This window comes from Corylus avellana, chromosome ca6, assembly GCF_901000735.1.
Source record: "Corylus avellana chromosome ca6, CavTom2PMs-1.0".
In the NCBI taxonomy this organism is placed as follows: domain Eukaryota; kingdom Viridiplantae; phylum Streptophyta; class Magnoliopsida; order Fagales; family Betulaceae; genus Corylus; species Corylus avellana.
In genome coordinates, this window is record NC_081546.1 from 29589294 (window position 1) to 29608489 (window position 19196).

General features: G+C 35.6%; 3 protein-coding genes across 4 annotated transcripts; 2 read left to right on the plus strand and 1 right to left on the minus strand.

Moving 5' to 3' along the window:
* The first annotated feature begins 70 nt into the window (after nucleotides 1-70).
* LOC132184416 (uncharacterized methyltransferase At2g41040, chloroplastic) lies at nucleotides 71-5840 on the plus strand. Of its 2 annotated transcripts, none has more exons than XM_059598043.1 (9): nucleotides 71-319; nucleotides 2082-2182; nucleotides 2318-2458; nucleotides 2633-2714; nucleotides 3188-3381; nucleotides 3524-3635; nucleotides 4144-4248; nucleotides 4922-5056; nucleotides 5624-5840. In XM_059598043.1, exons 1-8 carry the CDS (start codon nucleotides 161-163, stop codon nucleotides 5048-5050), a joined length of 1023 nt encoding a protein of 340 aa, XP_059454026.1. In that variant the 5' UTR covers nucleotides 71-160; the 3' UTR covers nucleotides 5051-5056; nucleotides 5624-5840. The 2 variants fall into 2 exon arrangements, with proteins under 2 accessions (XP_059454026.1, XP_059454025.1); XM_059598042.1 differs by lacking the exon at nucleotides 5624-5840 and adding an exon at nucleotides 5166-5617 and having other exon boundaries at nucleotides 72-319.
* A 6764-nt stretch (nucleotides 5841-12604) lies between these two features.
* On the plus strand, nucleotides 12605-13833 carry LOC132185885 (protein RGF1 INDUCIBLE TRANSCRIPTION FACTOR 1). The gene is made up of 4 exons (XM_059599689.1): nucleotides 12605-12674; nucleotides 12774-13019; nucleotides 13114-13254; nucleotides 13486-13833. The coding sequence occupies exons 1-4, from the start codon at nucleotides 12672-12674 to the stop codon at nucleotides 13831-13833; spliced, it is 738 nt and encodes a 245-aa protein (XP_059455672.1). The 5' UTR covers nucleotides 12605-12671.
* A 3325-nt stretch (nucleotides 13834-17158) lies between these two features.
* LOC132184443 (small ribosomal subunit protein uS10y) lies at nucleotides 17159-18941 on the minus strand. The gene is made up of 3 exons (XM_059598084.1): nucleotides 18698-18941; nucleotides 18283-18396; nucleotides 17159-17538 (listed from the first exon to the last, which is right to left on the minus strand). The coding sequence occupies exons 1-3, from the start codon at nucleotides 18807-18809 to the stop codon at nucleotides 17396-17398; spliced, it is 369 nt and encodes a 122-aa protein (XP_059454067.1). The 5' UTR covers nucleotides 18810-18941; the 3' UTR covers nucleotides 17159-17395.
* Between the last annotated feature and the right edge of the window lie 255 nt (nucleotides 18942-19196).

The window sequence follows — 19196 nt, forward strand, 5'->3', positions numbered from 1 at the left end:
TTTTTAATTTGTTTTAATCCTTTGGGGGCAGGTAATAGTTTTGAGGAGTAGATTTGGACACTTGGTTGTTTCCCAAACAACAAACCGTTAAGCTCCGCGAGAATCAGTTAATTAAGCACAAGACAAAGAAACAAAGGAAGAAGAAGAGTGGTCGGAGCCGATGGCCGTAGCTTCCTCGTTCCTTCACCAGGTTCACCCACTTCGCCAAACCTCATTCCCGAAATGCCCATACTTTCCTCCTCACGATTCCCAACTCCGTCCTCGCCTCCGGTTCCCTTCTTCCACCATTCGCGCCAGCTCTGTGGTTGCTCTAGAACCGGTAATACCCAATTACTCCCTACTCTTATCCCTTTACCTATTTCATTATATTATCATTTCTGTTGTAATAATATCATATTGCTAGTAACATGTTTCATTGTTTGAGTCTACACATGAAGGCTTAAGCTTAAATTCACCATTTTCTATTAGGAGGCTTAAGCTTAAATAATAAAACTTTACTCAATCCCAAGTTAGGCAAAAAAGTTAACACGAGTGTAATGCTTGAACAACTAGTTAGAAATATTTTTCAAGTGTTTCTGAGAACATTATCTGTGGAGGGAGGAGAGGGTTATTGAGAGATAATAATATGAAAGCTAATAGGAGGATTCAATAGGTATTGAGAGATTTAGAATATGTAAGCTAATAATATATATTCCATCTCAAGATTTTTCTTTGAATGTGTGAGGAGGTTTAGGGTCTCCACACTACTGAGAACAAGTTGCTGCATTGGGGTTTTACAGGGGATGTGAGGTGTGCTTTTTGTAGAAGTGTGATTGAACATAGAGAGCACCTGTTTTTCGAATGAGGAGTTAGTAAGAGAATTTGGACTTCGGTCATGCAGAAATGTGGTGATTTGAATCCTCCTATTAGATGGGAAGATGTTATATATGTGGGGTTGGATCATTGGAAGAAGAAAACTTTACAAGCTAATATTTGTAGACTTGGCTTTGGGTCTTCAATTTACAACTTGTGGAGAAACACAGGAACGAAATCGAGCATGCTGGCCATCCTCGTACAGAAGAGCAAATTTTGCAGCAAATCCATTGGGAGGTTAGAGCTAAACTTTGGACAAAACGCAAGTTTTGGTCTACTGCTAGGAATGCTGAGCTTTGTTGCTCTTGGGGTATTGATAAGGAGATTTTGGTTTAGCTTGTTTTGTTTGGCTATCAAGTGTTGGAATTTCCCTGTTGGTTTAGTGTTTTTCCTGCTGCTTGGGAGCAGTTAGGTTGGGTTTCTGGAGTTTGTCTTTAGCTGTGGCTAAAGTTTGCCTGTAATGTGTTTGTTTGTGATCTATAAAAGTTACTCAATTATCCAAAATAAATAAATGAATATGAAGAATAGAAATGAATTCACAAGACCCCTTTCTGTTGCAAGATGTTAGAGAACACACACACTGCAAAATATCTTGTGCTTCACTAATGCTGATATTCTTGTGCTGATTTTTAAGAAATATAGAAGACGTTGGTTTCTATGGCTCATAAACAAACATATTTTAATTCATTTTCGGAAACAAATAGCGAAATGTTGGGGAAAGGTAAACATTTGATGAGTGAGTAATCCTGATTCCTTTGATGTTACCAAGAGATGTTTGTCATTGTTGACTTGGTGCGCATTCCTAATCTGATGCTAAGCCACATGTAGAGTAGGAAGTCTTTCTTGGGAAAAAAGAGACAGATTGAGTCAGTGTTATGAATGAGATGTTTTGATGTGCATTAGTTTGAGATGAGTTTATATTCACCTAATGTTTTCAATATAGGTTGATCATGTTGACCTTAAATGGCTTGAAATTGGGTTGAGGATCACAGGAATTTTCTTTTGCAGTACACGAGTATAACAGCTCAATCATTTTATAAAAAGTTCTTAATGCTGGGTTTCTTTTCTCTTTTTTTTTTTTTTTTTGTTTGTTTGTTTGTGTGTGTGTCTTGATGAGAATTGAAGAAATTACGTAAGCACAGTAACTTCAACACTTCCTTTTTTTTCATCAAGTGTATGGTTCCCTTTTTATCCAGTGTATAGAAATTAATAAAAGTATGTGCTTTCAGGAGTTAGGAACTCAGCAGAATCAGAAATCGGAAGTAGAGTTATTTGCATGCCCAGTATGTTATGAACCACTGATAAGAAAAGGCCCTCCAGGTATTAACTTGTAAGTTAGAATGCATAATGATACCTGCAGGTACATATTCTTTGTTTCATTTTTCTGGATTTTTCTTTTATCTGGTTAGAATTTGACTTATTGTTTCGGCCTGAAGGTTTGACTTGATAACTGTGAAACATGCAGACCAGCAATTTACAGGTCTGGTTTCATGTGTAAAAGATGCAGTAAGTCATACTCCAGCAAAGACATCTATCTGGATCTCACAGTTACTGCTGGTTCAAGGGAATATGTTGAAGTCAAACCCACTGGGACTGAGCTGTTCCGGTATACATGAATTGATTTTCTCTCCCAATTATACACTGGTTATTTTCTTGCTGAATTTGGTCAAGTTATTAGGAATTGAAAAATTAGACCATGCCTTGGATATGAGATTTGAGATTGCATAAGATAGCTAATTGTTTGGGTATGTCTTACCTTTGGTGCTTGCACCATTTTTAGGAGTCCACTTGTTTCATTCTTGTATGAAAGAGGCTGGCGTCAGAATTTTAACCGAAGTGGCTTCCCTGGGCCTGATGAAGAGGTATGTCTTTCTTGGATTTTAGTGTGGTTCAAATGCACCAATATTTGTAAAACGCTTCGTGAGGGTGATTCTGAAAGAAAAAGCTGCAGTGGGAGCAACTTTATATGTATAGGTTTGTGGAGTCTCCTTATGATCTTGGAAAAATAATCTATCCTTTAAATTGTATCCTCATCTGAAGCAATCTCAAGCTGCTTCTGCCCTTGTGCATCAATGTTTACTTAGTCCATACGCTTGTTATATTTTTTGATAAGTAATTCAAATTCATTAAAATCGCAGAGGGGCGCAATCCTAGCACATAGAAAATATACAAGAGAATCCCTAATGTATATTAAAAGAAGAAAAAATCTCCAAGAACTCTGAGAAATTATAAATTGACAAACTGTTACACGCCACTATTCATGTGTAAAAGGATTAGAGCAACATCTTTTTCAACTCTAACATTGCAGTCACATGACATTTGATATCCATTACAGTTCAAAATGGCGCAGGAGTACTTTAAATCTGCTGAAGGTGGTCTTCTGGTAGATGTTAGCTGCGGGAGTGGTTTGTTTTCCAGAAAGTTTGCCAAATCTGGGACCTATTCTGGAGTTATTGCACTTGATTTTTCTGAAAATATGCTTCGCCAGTGTTATAATTTCATCAAGAGTGATAGCACTCTTTTAACTACGTAAGTTTAGCTTACCTGTCGGAGACTATCTAGTTATAGCTGTTACGACATGAAATCGTTCAATATTTATGTCTATTTTTCTATAGATTGTATAAGAGAAGAAATTGCTATCCTGATTCACACTTCATTGGAGAATCTGCAGTAATCTTGCTCTTGTAAGGGCAGATGTCTCTAGGCTTCCATTTTCATCAGGATCAGTTGCTGCTGTTCATGCTGGAGCAGCTTTGCATTGCTGGCCGTCTCCTTCCAATGCTGTAAGTGCTGTTTCTTCCTCTGATATTCTTCTCAAAGTTTTTCAATAGCTAGGACTTCATATTTTCCAGAATAAATGCGTTTAGGCAACCAAAAATATGAAACTTATCTAGAACAGCACAATCCTCCATCTACTCCAAGCCTATACTGATCTTATCACACTATGCCCTCGTTGAATTGGTTTGGTCTATGTGGCTCAATCATCAACTTGGATGCACAACACCTCAGGAAACATTGGCTCAAGTTTGAATCCTACCACATGTCCAGGGACAAGTCAACTGTTCAGAGTCCAGATACCTTCTCGGGAAAAAGTTTGTCTTGGTTTGTACCAGGAAAACACACACACACACACAGACAAGATTTGTCAGTATCCTGTTCACCATCCCCATAAGAAAAAGACCATGCAATTATCATATATGTTTTGAAGTTTCTCTTTGCTCCATTTAAATGGATGTATCACTCTTTTAAAGGTATTTGTTAACTAATAAAATTCTATTGCATAATTGTCAGGTTGCTGAAATCACTCGTATATTGCGAAGTGGTGGAGTCTTTGTAGGAACGACATTTTTGCTATACAATTCATCTACTCCCTGGATATTGCGCTCTCTTAGGCAGGTAATACTCGTTCAATGCATTAAATCCTATTTGGGTGGGTGTATTTCAGTTTTCTGGGATGTGTTCCATTTGCTTGATGAATTACTCTTACTGTTTGACCAGTTGATAAAGAGCTGCAATAGTGAAATTTATTGAACATACAGAGAGGAGTTGGTTGTGTATTGTCTAATAAATGTGAAGAATTCTTGAACGAAACTTTTTTATGTAATTGAAATCCTACTTTACCTCTTCTTTATTCAAACACTTGGACTGTTGATTCCTAATCTGTTCATGATATTCCATTATAATAGGAGATTCTAACTCATTTTCTGGGTTCTGATCTATTTTCACCTGTTAAATCTATCCATCTCAATCTATTATTAATTGTTTGCCCCTTGTGAATATGAGACTGTGTACCAATAACCATTTGTCTTTGCCTTATATTGTATATTAAGTCTTATGATTGCCAACATGACCTTAAAGTTAGCATTTTGGTCAGAGACTACTGGTCTCAGGTATGGCCTGTCAATGGGTGGATCTACGATACAACTGTTAATGTGGTCATAGGATCTAAGGTCCTTTTGAAGGAAATTTTGATTTATTCATATATGCCATGAAGATGGACTCTTACCACATATCTTTCTTTTTCTTTTTTTTTCTTTTCTTTTTTTGTTTGTTTGGGGGGGTGGTGCAGAGGAGTCTGCAGAACTATAATTACTTGACAGAGGAAGAGATCAAGGACTTATGCACATCATGTGGCCTCACCAACTACTCAAGCAAAGTTCAGCAATCTTTCATCATGTTTTCTGCTCAGAAGCCTTAAAACTAGGTTTGATCTATTTGAAATATCATTTCTCCATATCTGATTTTCTCTTGTTTTATTGATTTTTTTTTTAATATAATGTATTTCAATTGTATGATATGTTTTAAATAAACAGGCCCGGAAAGGTTATGACATGGGGAAGATGTGAAGTATTACAGCTGTTTAGTGCCTGATTTAGAAAAAAAGAAAAGTGATAATGGTCTGGTTAGTTGTCTGTAGTGGCCAAATAACAGCCATTCTAATGGAATATTGTATTGATTACAGTTTGAAATAGTGATGAACCTGAGGTACAGAGTTGATAAACCAGTATATTAATTCCCTTCCTTACAATGAGCAAACCAGTGGGCAGATTGGAAAATTGGGTTCATCTTTGTGTTGATAAGCAGACAAAACTAACCCGTTCTCTACTAGACTGATCCCAAAATGAATACCTAGGTTCATGACATTGAATCTTTCCCTCTATACTTGGATCAACCATTTCTGCATAATCTTTCAAGTTTGCACTGGTTCTTGTATTGGCTATTAAGTTTTTCAAGTGCATCTGACATGTTTCCATATTGAATGCCATATCAGGTCCATGAAGTGTCTAGTCAATAATGCACTTGAATCAGATGGCAACGGAACTTCTGCACCCTTTATTCTAGCTAGTTTTTTTTTTTTGTGATTCAGTTCATTCTGGATATCAACACCAATAACATTATGATTTTCCATCATCACCAATAACATTATGATTTTCCAAAATGATGAATGGGTGAGATTAAAGCCAGCTAATGAGCTCTAGGGTGGTTTATATTTATTCTTATTCTTCTTCTTCTTCTTTCCCTAGGGAGAGTTTTTTTTTCAACTAAGACAGTAATAATATATAGTGGAGACATGAGCTCATGTCGCATTTTTTTAACACTAGTAAGAGGCTCTCCACGTGACCTAGCCCTTAAAAGTGAGGGCATGCAGTTATAATAAAAACCCTGTTTACACAAAGCAAAATGGGTTTTAGTCTTTCGGAGGCTCTACAATCCGGATCTCTAGCAATTCGAACAGTAAATGTAAGAGAGTTTTTATGGAGTCTACTTGCTTGAGCAGGTGGGTGAACAACTTTAAATTTGCTTTGTCAGGTGAGTCCCATATTAACTGTTTTACATGTTGTTACTCAATTTGCTAGCAATTTAAACAATAAAATTGCTGAGAATCTCTACATCTGAGACTAAGACTGTCACACCAGGAGCATAAAGAACCCCTTGTGTGGCTCACACGCTGACCCACCCATCTGTTTGTTCTTCTAAACCCACCTTGTCTGGTGCACTTATGGATCTTTGACCATTGACCACCAAGCAAAAGACAACATCTTCAACTTGAATGAGCTTAGAGAGGAATATCTTGTCAGAAAGTTTGGACATTAGGGTTAATTTCTTTTTAAAGTCTGGCCTCTGGATCTCTTGCACGTGAGGTTCTTGCTTAGTATAGTACCTTTCTGCTTTTCATGGCACGTGGCTTCTCCTTTTCTCTGATTTGCTGCTTACCATTTTTCCTTTTTCTTTCTAAATGTTGGAGAGATATTTTGTTAATTGGGTTTGATTATTAACCAAACACATGCATCATGCAACTTTCATTGGTCGGTGATGGTGATCTAGAGCCTCTTTATCACCCAAAACTTTACTTCCATCATAGGTTTTTAGATTGCAGGGTTCTCATCAGAACTATATATTTTCTTCTTCTTTACCCTACTTTCTTTTTATGGAGCTCCTTTCTCAATGATTAAAAAAAAATGAAGAAAAAAGCATAAAGCTTATGTTAGAGGAAGTAACCCTTAAAATTAATCTGGGATTTAGTCATGTGAAAGCTTGTAACTTCATAGGACTTAGAAAGGTATTCCTTCAAGGGAATGGAATGAACCCCAAGAAAACATCTTTGCATCCGTCGGGAACATTTTCAAATCAAAGGAATGTTGTTATGGGTACTACAATTTTTACTACAAATCTCTTATAAACTAATGTGACAATTTATATAGTACTTACCACGTTAGTCACTTGAATTTGATTGTGGCTAACGTGGTAATGCCACATGGACTACCATATCAGTTTATAAGTCCATATAATATTTACCATGTTAGACACACAACAAAATCAACCACTTAAATTTGATTGTGATTGACGTGACAATGGCACATGAACCGTCATATTAGTTTGTAAGTCTACATAACACTTCCCATGTCACCCACTAAATAATTGAATTTTGATTACGTCAAACGTTACAGTACCAAACAAACTGTCATATCAATTTACAAAACTGACGTAATAGTACCCTAAATATTTTCCAACGCAAAATAGGTTAGGGACACCTAAAAGGAATCTCAAATAAACTAAATACTTAGTGTTGGAAGAGCAATATCAGAGATCCCAAGGTTGGCTCATAGTTTGATCTTGCAATATCCTTGAATGGAGGAATTTGATCAATCATTATGTGGTGCAAATGGGTATCAAAACTTGGAACATTTTTATTCCTCTCTAGTGCCCAACTTGTTCCCCTAGAGTAGAGTAGAGTAGAGTAGAGTAGAGTAGGTCTTTAAAGAAGACGACGTACATTGGATAGGTTTGGTCGTCAAGCTTGTCTCCCTTGCTCTCATTTTTAGCATGCATGGCATGGGTGAAGTGGGAGTTAGCTATATCCCACACATAAGACAACACACCTTAGGGTTTGACCCTAGAGGATATTTCATATAATATAAACTTATCTCTTAATCTCTTCAACATCCTTATTTTTAATTTTGTTTTATATCTTAAATTATAGCTTATCTCAAAAGTTTAGGTTAATAAATGATAAAAATTTCTTCAATTTATAAAACTATTGTGTCTCTTGAACACATGAGTAATATGTACTTTTTAAGAGACACACGACATTGATAGTTTTATTGTATGTGTTTGAAGAAATTTCTAACCTAACAAGAAATTGTTCGTTTAATTAATACTTTAATGCTCCGGTCACTGTGACGTCTTCTTCTCAACAAGTGAGATTTAACATATTGAATGTTTAACTAGAAGATTAATTGTAGAGTTATGAGTAGAATTTAGGACATCTGATATGACACTATGTTAAATTACTGTTTATTCAAAAGTTTAAGTTGATAAGAAATGATGAACTTAATTATTTAATTAATATTTTAAAAATAATTAATGAGGAATAAAGAGTAAAAGTCTTACTTTGTTGCTGTGGATTTTGGTCATCCGTTCAAATGCTTGAATGAAGAATAGAGAGTCCATTATCATATGCTTGTGAAATTAAATGGAACTTTATTAATGTATGAACTTTGGCATAACATGACCTTAAGAAAATGAGAGAATAATAATAATAATAATAATAATAATAATAATAATAATAATAAAAATAGTTCCTAATTAAATAGAGAACAGAGCTCTAACTTAACTAATTTAAATGGTGAATTTAAATACATAATACAACTTGCTCTAAACATTTTAAATCCACATGAAATACCCATATCTAAATTTGGGTGTCATTAACTAAATGTCTATTTGGTTTAATTAAGGGTTTCCAAACGCAGTTAATGAAAGCCCAATTATTAAAACGTAGTTAAGAATTTGGCGAAATCGCGGTTTGATATTTAAAATCTTACATTTTTAAAAACGCGCTCTCTTATCTGCGATTTCTACATAATTTTCAAGCTACCATTTCTTTTTTTTTTCAAATGCACTCTCAAACATGACACTTTTTCACGATTTTGTTTAAAAACACACCTTTAACTTGTAAAATCACGGGGCTAAACACACTCTAAAATATAATAATAGTTCAAAAACCCCAATCAAGCAATTTAAACATTAAACTCAATCTTAAATGGATAGAGACCTCCAACAATTTTGCCAAATATGAAAGCGTCCCTATGAAGCTCACATTTCCAAACAAGTTTTGGGTATTTTCACTCATCTGCTTGGGCAAATGAATCTCATATGGACTTTGTCACATTAATTATCAAAATTACTAACTATCCGAACAACAAATTGCTAGAAACCGGATTCAACCCACTCCTTCTACTAAATTCATATGCCCTAACCGACATGATCACTTTGTTTAGGCAGCTCAAGGCTAGAAGATTGAACTCTTCCCTGATTTTTGGTAAAAGCTAGCACTTTACCAAAACCTGTGCTTTGCACTGTAATGAGGCACGCCATGATTGATGAGCAGTGAGAGCTGCATAATTGAAGGGTATATGGGGAATGATGCAAATACAATTTCTTGGCCACCACAAAACCCTAAAAATTAACTCTAAACAGAGAGGCTCAACAAGCGAGGTCTCCCTCAAAATTAGCACTAAAGCCCATAATTAATTACTCCATTAATTAATTTTTCCCTCACTAGTCACTAGTGCTTAGTGAGTTGTATTTGTCTGCCTCAAGTATGTGTGTGAGTGTGACAAAACCACATTATTATTAATAATAATATTAATATTAATTTAGGCAACAGCTTCTCCTTGTTGGAGTGGTTGTATGTTTGATTCCCCAAAAACCGGGTTTCCTCGTACATGTTCTTTGTTTTGGCTTTCTTTTCATCATCTTACTGTTAGGCTATGCTGGCATTTGTGTTTCTGACCAAATTCAAGGCATTTGATGCTTTTGAACAATGTTCTTAAACAGTACCATAAATCATTATGGCTTTAGACTGCAGTAATTGCCTCTATGATTTTGCATGTTTTTTTAACCTTCAATCTTAACTAGTTAATTTTGTATTGAGATTGTGTTGAATTTAGGTATCGTGTAAAAATTTGCTAATTCTAAGCATCGCATGCCAGGTTCAAACCGTATCGAAACATGAGCATAAGACTATATAGGTCAACTTTAGTTCTCGATCCATTTACTTAAATGAGTAGGACCCTACAATCATATCCTGCTATTTTTGCATTGAATGCGTATCAAGTTTTATCAACCCTAACAAACGGGACTATATACACCTATTGAGTAAATGATCGAGCCCCACAAAGGGCATGAAGTGGGAAATAGTTTCAAGGGACAGCCGACATATGAGGTGGGTTGGGGATAAAAATTGCACCCAAAATAAAAATGAAATAAAACATCAAGCACTAACACATATTATTGGACACACTCGTATGCTGTCCCCAAATGAAGAAAAATGAACTCTTTCTCACATTTTCTAGCAACCAAATAGGGGGTTTGGTTTAGAGATGGTAAATAAATAAATAAATGCCTCTCCAATATTTTTTTTTTAATGACCGAAAACCCTTTAAGGTAGGTCACCTCGTACACCTTACTCCTATCAGATAAAATCAAGACCCAAACTTTGCTACTCTCTCAGCATGAACCAGTTAAGTCGTTGGCTTCGCCTGAAGGGCTAGCTCGAAGAAACAGTTTGCACTTAGTGGGTTTCAATCTTAAGTCCACGATGAGCACTCAAAGTCCCATGCTTCCACTAACCGAGCCAACATATATGTTTTAATATAGGTTTTTTTTTTTTGGGAGCAAAAAGGATAGGGCAAGAAGAGTGAAATACTAATTGTGGCTATCTTATCTGGCTATGACAATTAAATATAAGAAAAAACTTCTCCATGAACTTTTTAACATATATGAATTAAGGTACTTTTTGGATTAATTACCACTCTTGCATCTCAATGATCTCATGAAGACCTTTTCTTGATATGTGGTCTAATTACTTCAGTTTGAAGTCATATAGAAACAATTAATAGCTGGAATAACTTTTCAGAAGAATAAGAGGCGTACGTGCAGAAAGACAATATCTAGCAAATAATAATTATTTTTTTCTGAGGAAAGAAGAACTTTTTTAGCAGTAAAGATCCTTTTTATTTTAGTTAACGTTGTGCTTTATTAACTAACTTGGCCAACTTCATACTAAGCAAGTGGTACTTAACAAAATAAAAATAAAATAAATAAAAACAAGAAAGTGGCCGCATGGTATGCGTGGCTTGATTCCATCCACACACGTTGTATCAACTCAAGCTGAATGACCATTATTTTTTTTTTATGAGGGTCAAAACGTGAATAAAGGGTAATTAAATTATAGGTTAACAAATTTTTTAGTACTTACAGTAAGGCTATTTATCAAATAGATTTATCGTTCGGTTTCAAAAACTATCATAGTCCATAGTGTTAGAGAAAGGAAATATATTAAATTGATATTAATATATGTTATTTACCTTGTATAAGAGTGATTGTAATCACGTTTGATGATTAGATTTGATTATCATACTTATCTATTTCAATTATCTTATAAATAAGAGTATTTGTATTGTAATATTAATCAAGCAATAAGATCAAGTGTAATGTAGCCCTTTGAGCTTTATCTGTTAACGTAGGTCATAGACAAAATTATGTAAAATTTTTGTGCCTATTTTATTTTTATTTCTGCTTTTACTTTTATTTCTTTATGAATTTCTTCACATAGATGATCTTTGTGTATATCTAATAAACGCAAATAGTACATCCGTCCATGTTTTGTCCATAAAATATATTTTAAGGATTTCAAAATCAGGAGAGCATGCATGTTAAATTACTAGTTATCCAAAAAGCTTAACCTGATAGGAAAGATGTAAATTTAATCACTTAATCATTAATTTAACACTCTCCCTCACGTGTGGGCTCAAACTTTCTTTTTAATAAGTGAGACCCAATACCTGAAATATTTAATTTAAATTGGGGGAGTGAATTGACGGAGTCAAGGTTCAATCCCACGACCTTTGGCTCTGATACCATGGTAAATTACCAGTTATCCCAAAAGCTTAAGTTTCCTTAGCCCCAAATTCGAGATCCCGGCAAATATGATAAAGCCCTTATGAGGGCCATCTTCCAAATAGGAGGCTAGGCTACCCAAGATTTATTACGAGAGTAGACTCCATAAAGGTTTTCTCACATTTATTGCTCATATTGCTAGCAATTCAAGTAACAAAATTGCTACAAATATATATCCCTCGGTCCTGGATGGCTGGTTAATTACTTCCACACAATCAAGTATATTGCAGCTATCTTGCAGGAAAACGACCAATATTGGATGATCACTTAGCTCTTTGTTTCTTTGTTTCTTTATTTATTTTTTGCAAGTATTTGGCTCGTAAATAGTACTTAACAAACAAATAATTGTTGAGCATATTATTGATTATTTCTTGATTTTCAAAGTCCAAATGCAAGTGGGTAGCTAGCTCCAACCCATTTCACCAATTAAGAGATGAGAATCAAAGAAGAAAATGGTAAGACAAATAAAAAATAAAAAATAAAAAATAAAAATTGCTAGGGCAGCTCCTTCAAGAAGAGTTTAGTTAGTTTAGCATTAGAGCTCTTTAGCCAAGGAGATGAGAAACATTAGTTTAAACAAGGTTTTAGACAATGGGAGACACAGGAACAGCGCCCACGTTCCCCTCATATCTTACTTCCTTTATTTATTGCCCATCTCTCTCTCTCTCTCTCTCTCTATTGACAAAATGTTGTGTATCTCTCCAAGGAATAAATATATACCCTTTCTTCTCTTGTGAACCTCAATAAATACTCTTCATCTCCATGCCCTACTCTCCCTCTATCTGTTGATTGATTACCTCTTCTTTGATAACACCTCAAGCAACCCTCTTCTGTCCCCTCCAAGTGTTTATGTGATCATGGTTTGTCTTGTCTTTCTCTTTCTCTTTCTCTTTCTCTTTACTCTATGACTTGTGTGTTTTTTTGACACTCATGTTGTTTTTATTTGATCATTGGTTTAGGGAATTCAGAAGCCTGCATGGTTGGAAGCCCTCTACACGCAAAAATTCTTTGCAGGTTGTTCCTATCACGAAACAGCGAAAAAAAATGAGAAAAACATTTGTTGTCTGGATTGCTGCACGAGTATTTGCCCACATTGTTTGCCATCGCATCGCTTCCATAGGCTTCTTCAAGTTCGCCGTTATGTATATCATGATGTTGTCCGGCTCGAAGATCTTCAGAAACTCATAGACTGTTCTAATGTTCAGGTAATTATTAATTAGTATTCAAATTAGTTAATTAATTAGTTCACCATATATATTATATGTGGTTTGCTGATTTTGATGAAACTCCAATGTATAGCCTTATACAATCAATAGTGCCAAAGTGGTGTTTATCAAGAAGAGGCCTCAAAACAGGCAATTCAAGGGGTCTGGAAACTACTGCACTTCTTGTGATAGAAGCCTCCAAGAACCCTTTATCCATTGCTCTCTGGGGTGCAAGGTAATTGATTTATGATGCTTTTGTGTTAATTACCATGTTTGGTTTCTTTCTTTCCATGATTACTCGAACATATTAAAAGGTTATACATACATAGATACCATGTTTGGCAATTCAATTCGCGCATATTGAACGTTAAATCATCGGTCATACAAAAGGTTAAGCCGGTAGAAAATGGTAAAAAAACTTAAGACGTCGGCTTTGATACCATATTTCTGATTCTGAATTATGCAGGTGGATTTTGTGCTGAAGCACTATAAGGACCTCTCACCATACCTGAGAGCATGCAACACTTTACAACTAAGCCCTGATTTCTTGATCCCACAAGACATGGGAGACGACGAGGTGACGACGGAGACACCTCATTCAACAATCGTGGACTGCGACGAGCCGATGAGCTCGTCGTCGGGTTCGTCAGGGTCGGAGAACATGAGCGTGGCATGCACTCAGATTGTCAGAAAGAAAAGAAGCGGGCTATATGTGTGTTCAAGATCGGCTAATTACAATAGGGTTTCTGATGAAGACATGGCCACTAGCATGAGTAGAAGAAAGGGCATCCCTCATAGATCTCCTCTGTGTTAGACAAATTAAGTGAACTCTTCTTACTACAATTTTAATTTTTCATCATTTTGACTGAATCCTTCAAATGCTTATTATCATCTCTCTCTCTCTCTCTGAAAGTTCATGAAGTTTTTGAGTTAATTTAATCACTTGGTCGGGGGGTTTTGTCTTAATGGCATCACGTGATTCCCAATTCCAAGTTATGGTTTGTACATTTTTTTTTTCCAAGGGTTTCTTCATATCATATGATTATTAATAACATTATTAATTGAAGTCATGAATTTGAGTGTCTTCAACCTCTGCCATACTCTTCTAAATTATCTATGAGTGCAAGGCATTTTGTAAACCAATTGTAAAATGGAGGAGAATAGTGGCGGCGGAAAGAAAAAGAGATGAATTTTGGAGTGGTTCGGTCTTATAAGCTTACGTTTACAACTAAAAATTAAAGTGTCGTGTAGGGCTAGATCTCTATTTATAAAGAAAATTTGAGTAGGTGATCAAATCCTATAAATTTCCCATTAGAAAAATAATAAAGGCTAAAATGGAAAGTGTTCAAAGTAGGAAGAGGGCACATGTGATTGTCCTTCGTGTGCATATCAAATTGGTCATAAATTTAAACTAAAACTAAAGTATTGATGTTATTGCTAAACCCTATATACTTTGTCACCCTCTCATGATGGGGAGCTTCTTTCTTTGACTTTGACTACTACAACACCGTCCTCTTCTGAGAGAGAGAGAGAGAGAGAGAGAGAGATTAAACAGTAATTTGACCAGTCAAACACCATGCTCAATGGCAAGGACGACAAGTTATGATATATTAGGGTTGTCTTGGGAAGAGTTTTTTTTTTTTTTTTTGATGAGAGATTGTGGGAAAGGAAGAAGAAAATAAATAAATTAATGAGTATGATTATGTTACCTAATGTTGGATTCATTTGGAGTCATCAAACCCGTCTTTTCTAAATTAGCAAACCTTTTTTTCTTTGCTGACCCATAAAGCATCTAAGGTTAATTCTAGAAAGAAACTCCAAGAGATCTTAGGGACTAATTTGGCTTAGGTGACTTACAAAATAGGGATAAATGCAAGATTGGTCCTTGTGGTTGGCCTAATTTACAAATCACTCCTTGTGGTTTAAAAAATAATTTATAGATCCCTAGGGTAGGCCAAAATAACATTTTATTCCCTGAACTCATTTTCCGTTAAATGACTTAACAAAAACTATTACATTGGCACACATCACACCCAATAAAAATAAGGCGAGTTTTTTTTTTTTTTTTTTAATGCTTTTAAAAAATGACAAATAAGTTTTTCCACGTCATTTTGAGGCTCCAACACACACTCCACATCAAATTAAATAAACCTAATCCATCTATATCCCCTGTGCCTCTGTCGTCTTCATCTTCCCTAATGATTCTTGCCGTCGTCTTCATCTGCGTTTGAGATTTGGGCATCTGTGTTTTTTGGCAATGCAAACAATCTCTCCCTCTCTGTGTGTCTAGTTTTTTTGTTTTTGTTTTATGGCAAGTGCTTTCTAGTTTGTGTTAAATAGATGTTGGAAGATTGTGGATTTAAAAAGTAAACCATAGGTTCATCTTTTAAAAAGTGATCTCTTTTTTGAGATATGCAATTGTTTTTTTTTTCTTTTGTGGGGCTTGTTTTGTCCCTTAGTGTGCATGTGTAAGGTGGTGCTTGTGCTTGTAGGAATATTTATGTGTGGATGTAAGTCTTAACGGAAAACGCAGATGAAGACGACGGCAAGAATCGTTGGGGAAGATGAAGACGACGGCGGCACAGGAAATATAGAGGGATTAGATTTATTTAATTTGACGTGAAGTGTGTGTTGGAGCCTCAAAATGACGTGGAAAAGCTTATTTGTCATTTTTTAAAAGCATAAACTTAAAAAAAAAAAAAAAAAAAAAAACACGTGTCTTATTTTTATTGGGTATAATGTGATAATGTAACGGTTTCTGTTAAGTCATTTAACGGAAAATGAGTTTAGGGAGTAAAATATTATTTTGGCCTATCCTAGGGACCTATAAATTATTTTTTAAACTACAGTGAGTGATTTGTAAATTATGCCAACCACATTGACCAATTTTGCATTTATCCCTAAAAAATAAGTGCTTTTTAACGGTGTAGATTTAATTTTAAATTTTTCATGAGATAGAGAGCGTGAAGAATTAGATCTCAACCATTAAAAAAAAAAAATGTGTGTGTTTTTTTTACGGCACCCAAAACATATCCTTAGTGACATATTTATCTCCATGAGAATTCTTTAACACATGAGTAATTTTTGTGTATCATTGTTTTGAGAAGAAAAATACCTTTATTTTCAGATTACGATGCAGTTCACAAGTGTAGTTGACATTTATCCACTATCGTTTTTCTTTTTATTTATTTATTTTCTTCTTTTCAGAAAAGCAATAGAATTTGAACCATCAAGCTCCACAAGATTGATCTTAAACCTCTAATCCAAAGTCACAAACACTAGTTAATTTGAGATTTGGGCTATTTCCATTAGTCAAGATGTTTAACCCCAAGTGGCGAAGGCTTTGGTCTTTAAGGTTTACTTCCTTCAAGGTCCAAGGTTCAACACTTCATGGGTGCAAACAATTTCTTGGAGCCCCCTTGTAAAAAATCAGCAATTTAACCAGTTCCGTGTAGTAAAACTTTTGAGAGTGCGATGCACGATACCATAGTTCACTTTGCAGGGGTGGATCCGAAGGACCCTGCCTTTAAGAGATTCCCCGACATAAAATAAAAAATAAATAAAAAAAGAAAAGATGTTTGGGTCAAAACTCTGCCCTTCTGGGTCAGTTGTTTATGTAGGCTGTTTTTGCTTGAAATTTGAATGAGGACTTGTTTTATCTCCATGGCTATGTGCTTGGTTGGATTTCTAGCAATCTTAGATTTGCAATTGCAAGCATGATGATAGGGTTCTCACATGGGCCTTTCCTATTTTCAGTACCATTCGTGCAAATTCGGTTCGTACAAGCTCGACTCAAACTCAATTTATTATATGAGCTATTTGTGAATACAAAGTTACGTTTCATTATTAAATGAAACATACACCCGTATAAACTCTATTCAACTCAATATATTTTTGTGAACATAGCTCGTGTAAACTTGGCTTCGCTCATTCATATATCTTTGCAAGTGTGCACACACACAAATGAAAAGAAAAACATTTCTCAAGTATTCAAGATCAAATATGGTGAATAAATGAATATAAATTTCCTTGAACTTAATCTATAAATTTGTCACGTATTCTTTAATATGTGAGAAGTCGGTGATTTTTAATAAAATTATTATTAAAAAAAAAAAAAAAAAAAAGAGGTATTTTTCACATACTTAATAATCATTCCAACATCTCAGCTTTAAAAAACTGCAAAAAACCAAAATCCCTCACAGAAGCCTTTCACTTTAAAACATTCTGAAAAACAGACATGCTGCGCTAACCCTATAGCACCAATCAAGTTCTGATGCTTGACATGCATATTCCAAGACACCAGGGCAACATAAAGTAAGGATGTCTAATTAACTAAAAAGATTAGAAGAGGGGGAGATTGCAAAAGTAGGCAGCATTCAAGAATCTGCAATGGTAACTTCAACCTCCACACCAGGTTCAATGGTAATAGAGGTAATCTGCTTAACAACATCTGGGGAGCTGAAGAGGTCAATAACTCGCTTGTGGACACGAAGCTCAAATCTATCCCAAGTGTTGGTACCTGAAACCCAAGACTTACACAATTATTCAAACAAGAAAGTACACCCAAGAACTCATAATAAACCTATAGTCATAAACATATGTTTTTTTTTTATTTGGCACTGGGTATCCCGAGCTTTTGCTCCGACTAATTTCGGGGGTGCACAAACCCTAAGTAAGAAGTTTTCCGTAAGTGCACCTCCGTTAATTTAGGGGGCGAACCCCCAATCCAATAGCCCCAAGAAGCAGTTTGCATTTAGTGGGTTTTGAACCTAAGACCATGATGAGCATACTCAAAGTCCCAGGCTATCCAACCACTGAGAGCCAACCCCTTGGGGTTTTTCAGGTCTACTTTTCCAGGTCACTATGCAACAAGATGATCACGAGACTTATGAGTAATACTACTAATTCACGCCCATTTATCACACTCAATTCACATAAGCTAACGTGACATGTTTTAAGTGACTGAAAATACACCAAGTCAGCTGACGTGAAATGGGGTGAAGAGTAGCACAACTCGAGACTTATATACATGAGCCCTTAGGTGTTTCCTTTCACAGTTCAAAGAAGCTAATATTAGCATAAACAACAAACACTGTGATAAGTGAGGTACAAAGTGTGAAGAGTGCAATAAGTTGCAATGACTAGTCTGAAGAACCATAATAATGCATTTATTAGAAAAAAACATTGGACAAGAAAATAGCTAATAAGTGCCTAATTGAAAAGGCATTTGAATCCAAGAAGTGTAAGATATCACAATATATACCTTCACCACAAGGGGACTTCCTGGTAGTGATGTGCAGAACCTTGGTGGGCATTCTCACTGGTCCCTTAACCCTCAGCCGCTTGTCCTTAGCTCCACGAACCAAATCACCACAAACTGTCAATCACAAAAGAAACCAAAAAAATTGAGTCTAATAGATGCCAAGTATTCCAAACATTACAAGATGAAAAAAAAACAACTAATGAAAATCAAATTAGAAAAACTAGAAAAAGCCCCAAATGGGTCTTATCTAAAATAGAAGATAAACCAAAAATCATCTCAAAACAACTAAACCCAAATCAACTCAAAGATAATAATCAAAGAGACATTAAACCCATGTCTCAGAACCAAATTTATTACACGATTTCATCATCATATTATCACCTTATGCGCCCGAATGAAAGCAAAAAAAAATTACCTTTCTCGAGGTTCTTGACGTTCTTAGAGGAGAGAGTAATCCTGATCTTGTGAATCTGCTCCTGGGATTCTTCCAAACCCTGCTGCTTCGGCGGCTTCATTGCGTACGCCATCTTTACGAGCTAAAGGGTAATTTCGTTAAAGAAGATAGATTTAAGGAGTTGCGTGTGTGGTGGTGAAACGTTGATTACAGAAGAAATCACTCAAAGGTAGTAGTAGATGGCAAAAATACAAGAAGGAAAGTGAAGCGGCTCTCTAGGATTTCTGAAGCAGCTAGGGTTTCTGGTAGATAGGAGATGGCGATGCGATGCTGATGTGGCAGTGCCACGTCTCACTGGCACGTCAGCCCATTAAAAACAAAAAACAAAAAAATTATCAAACAAAAACTCAAAATTTTCCCCCCAAACACGATTCATCGAACCACCGCACGCCGTCCCACTGCCGCCAAGTCTCCTTAGCCTGCCCATCGAGGAAGCTGTCAAAGGAGAGCTTGATTGAAA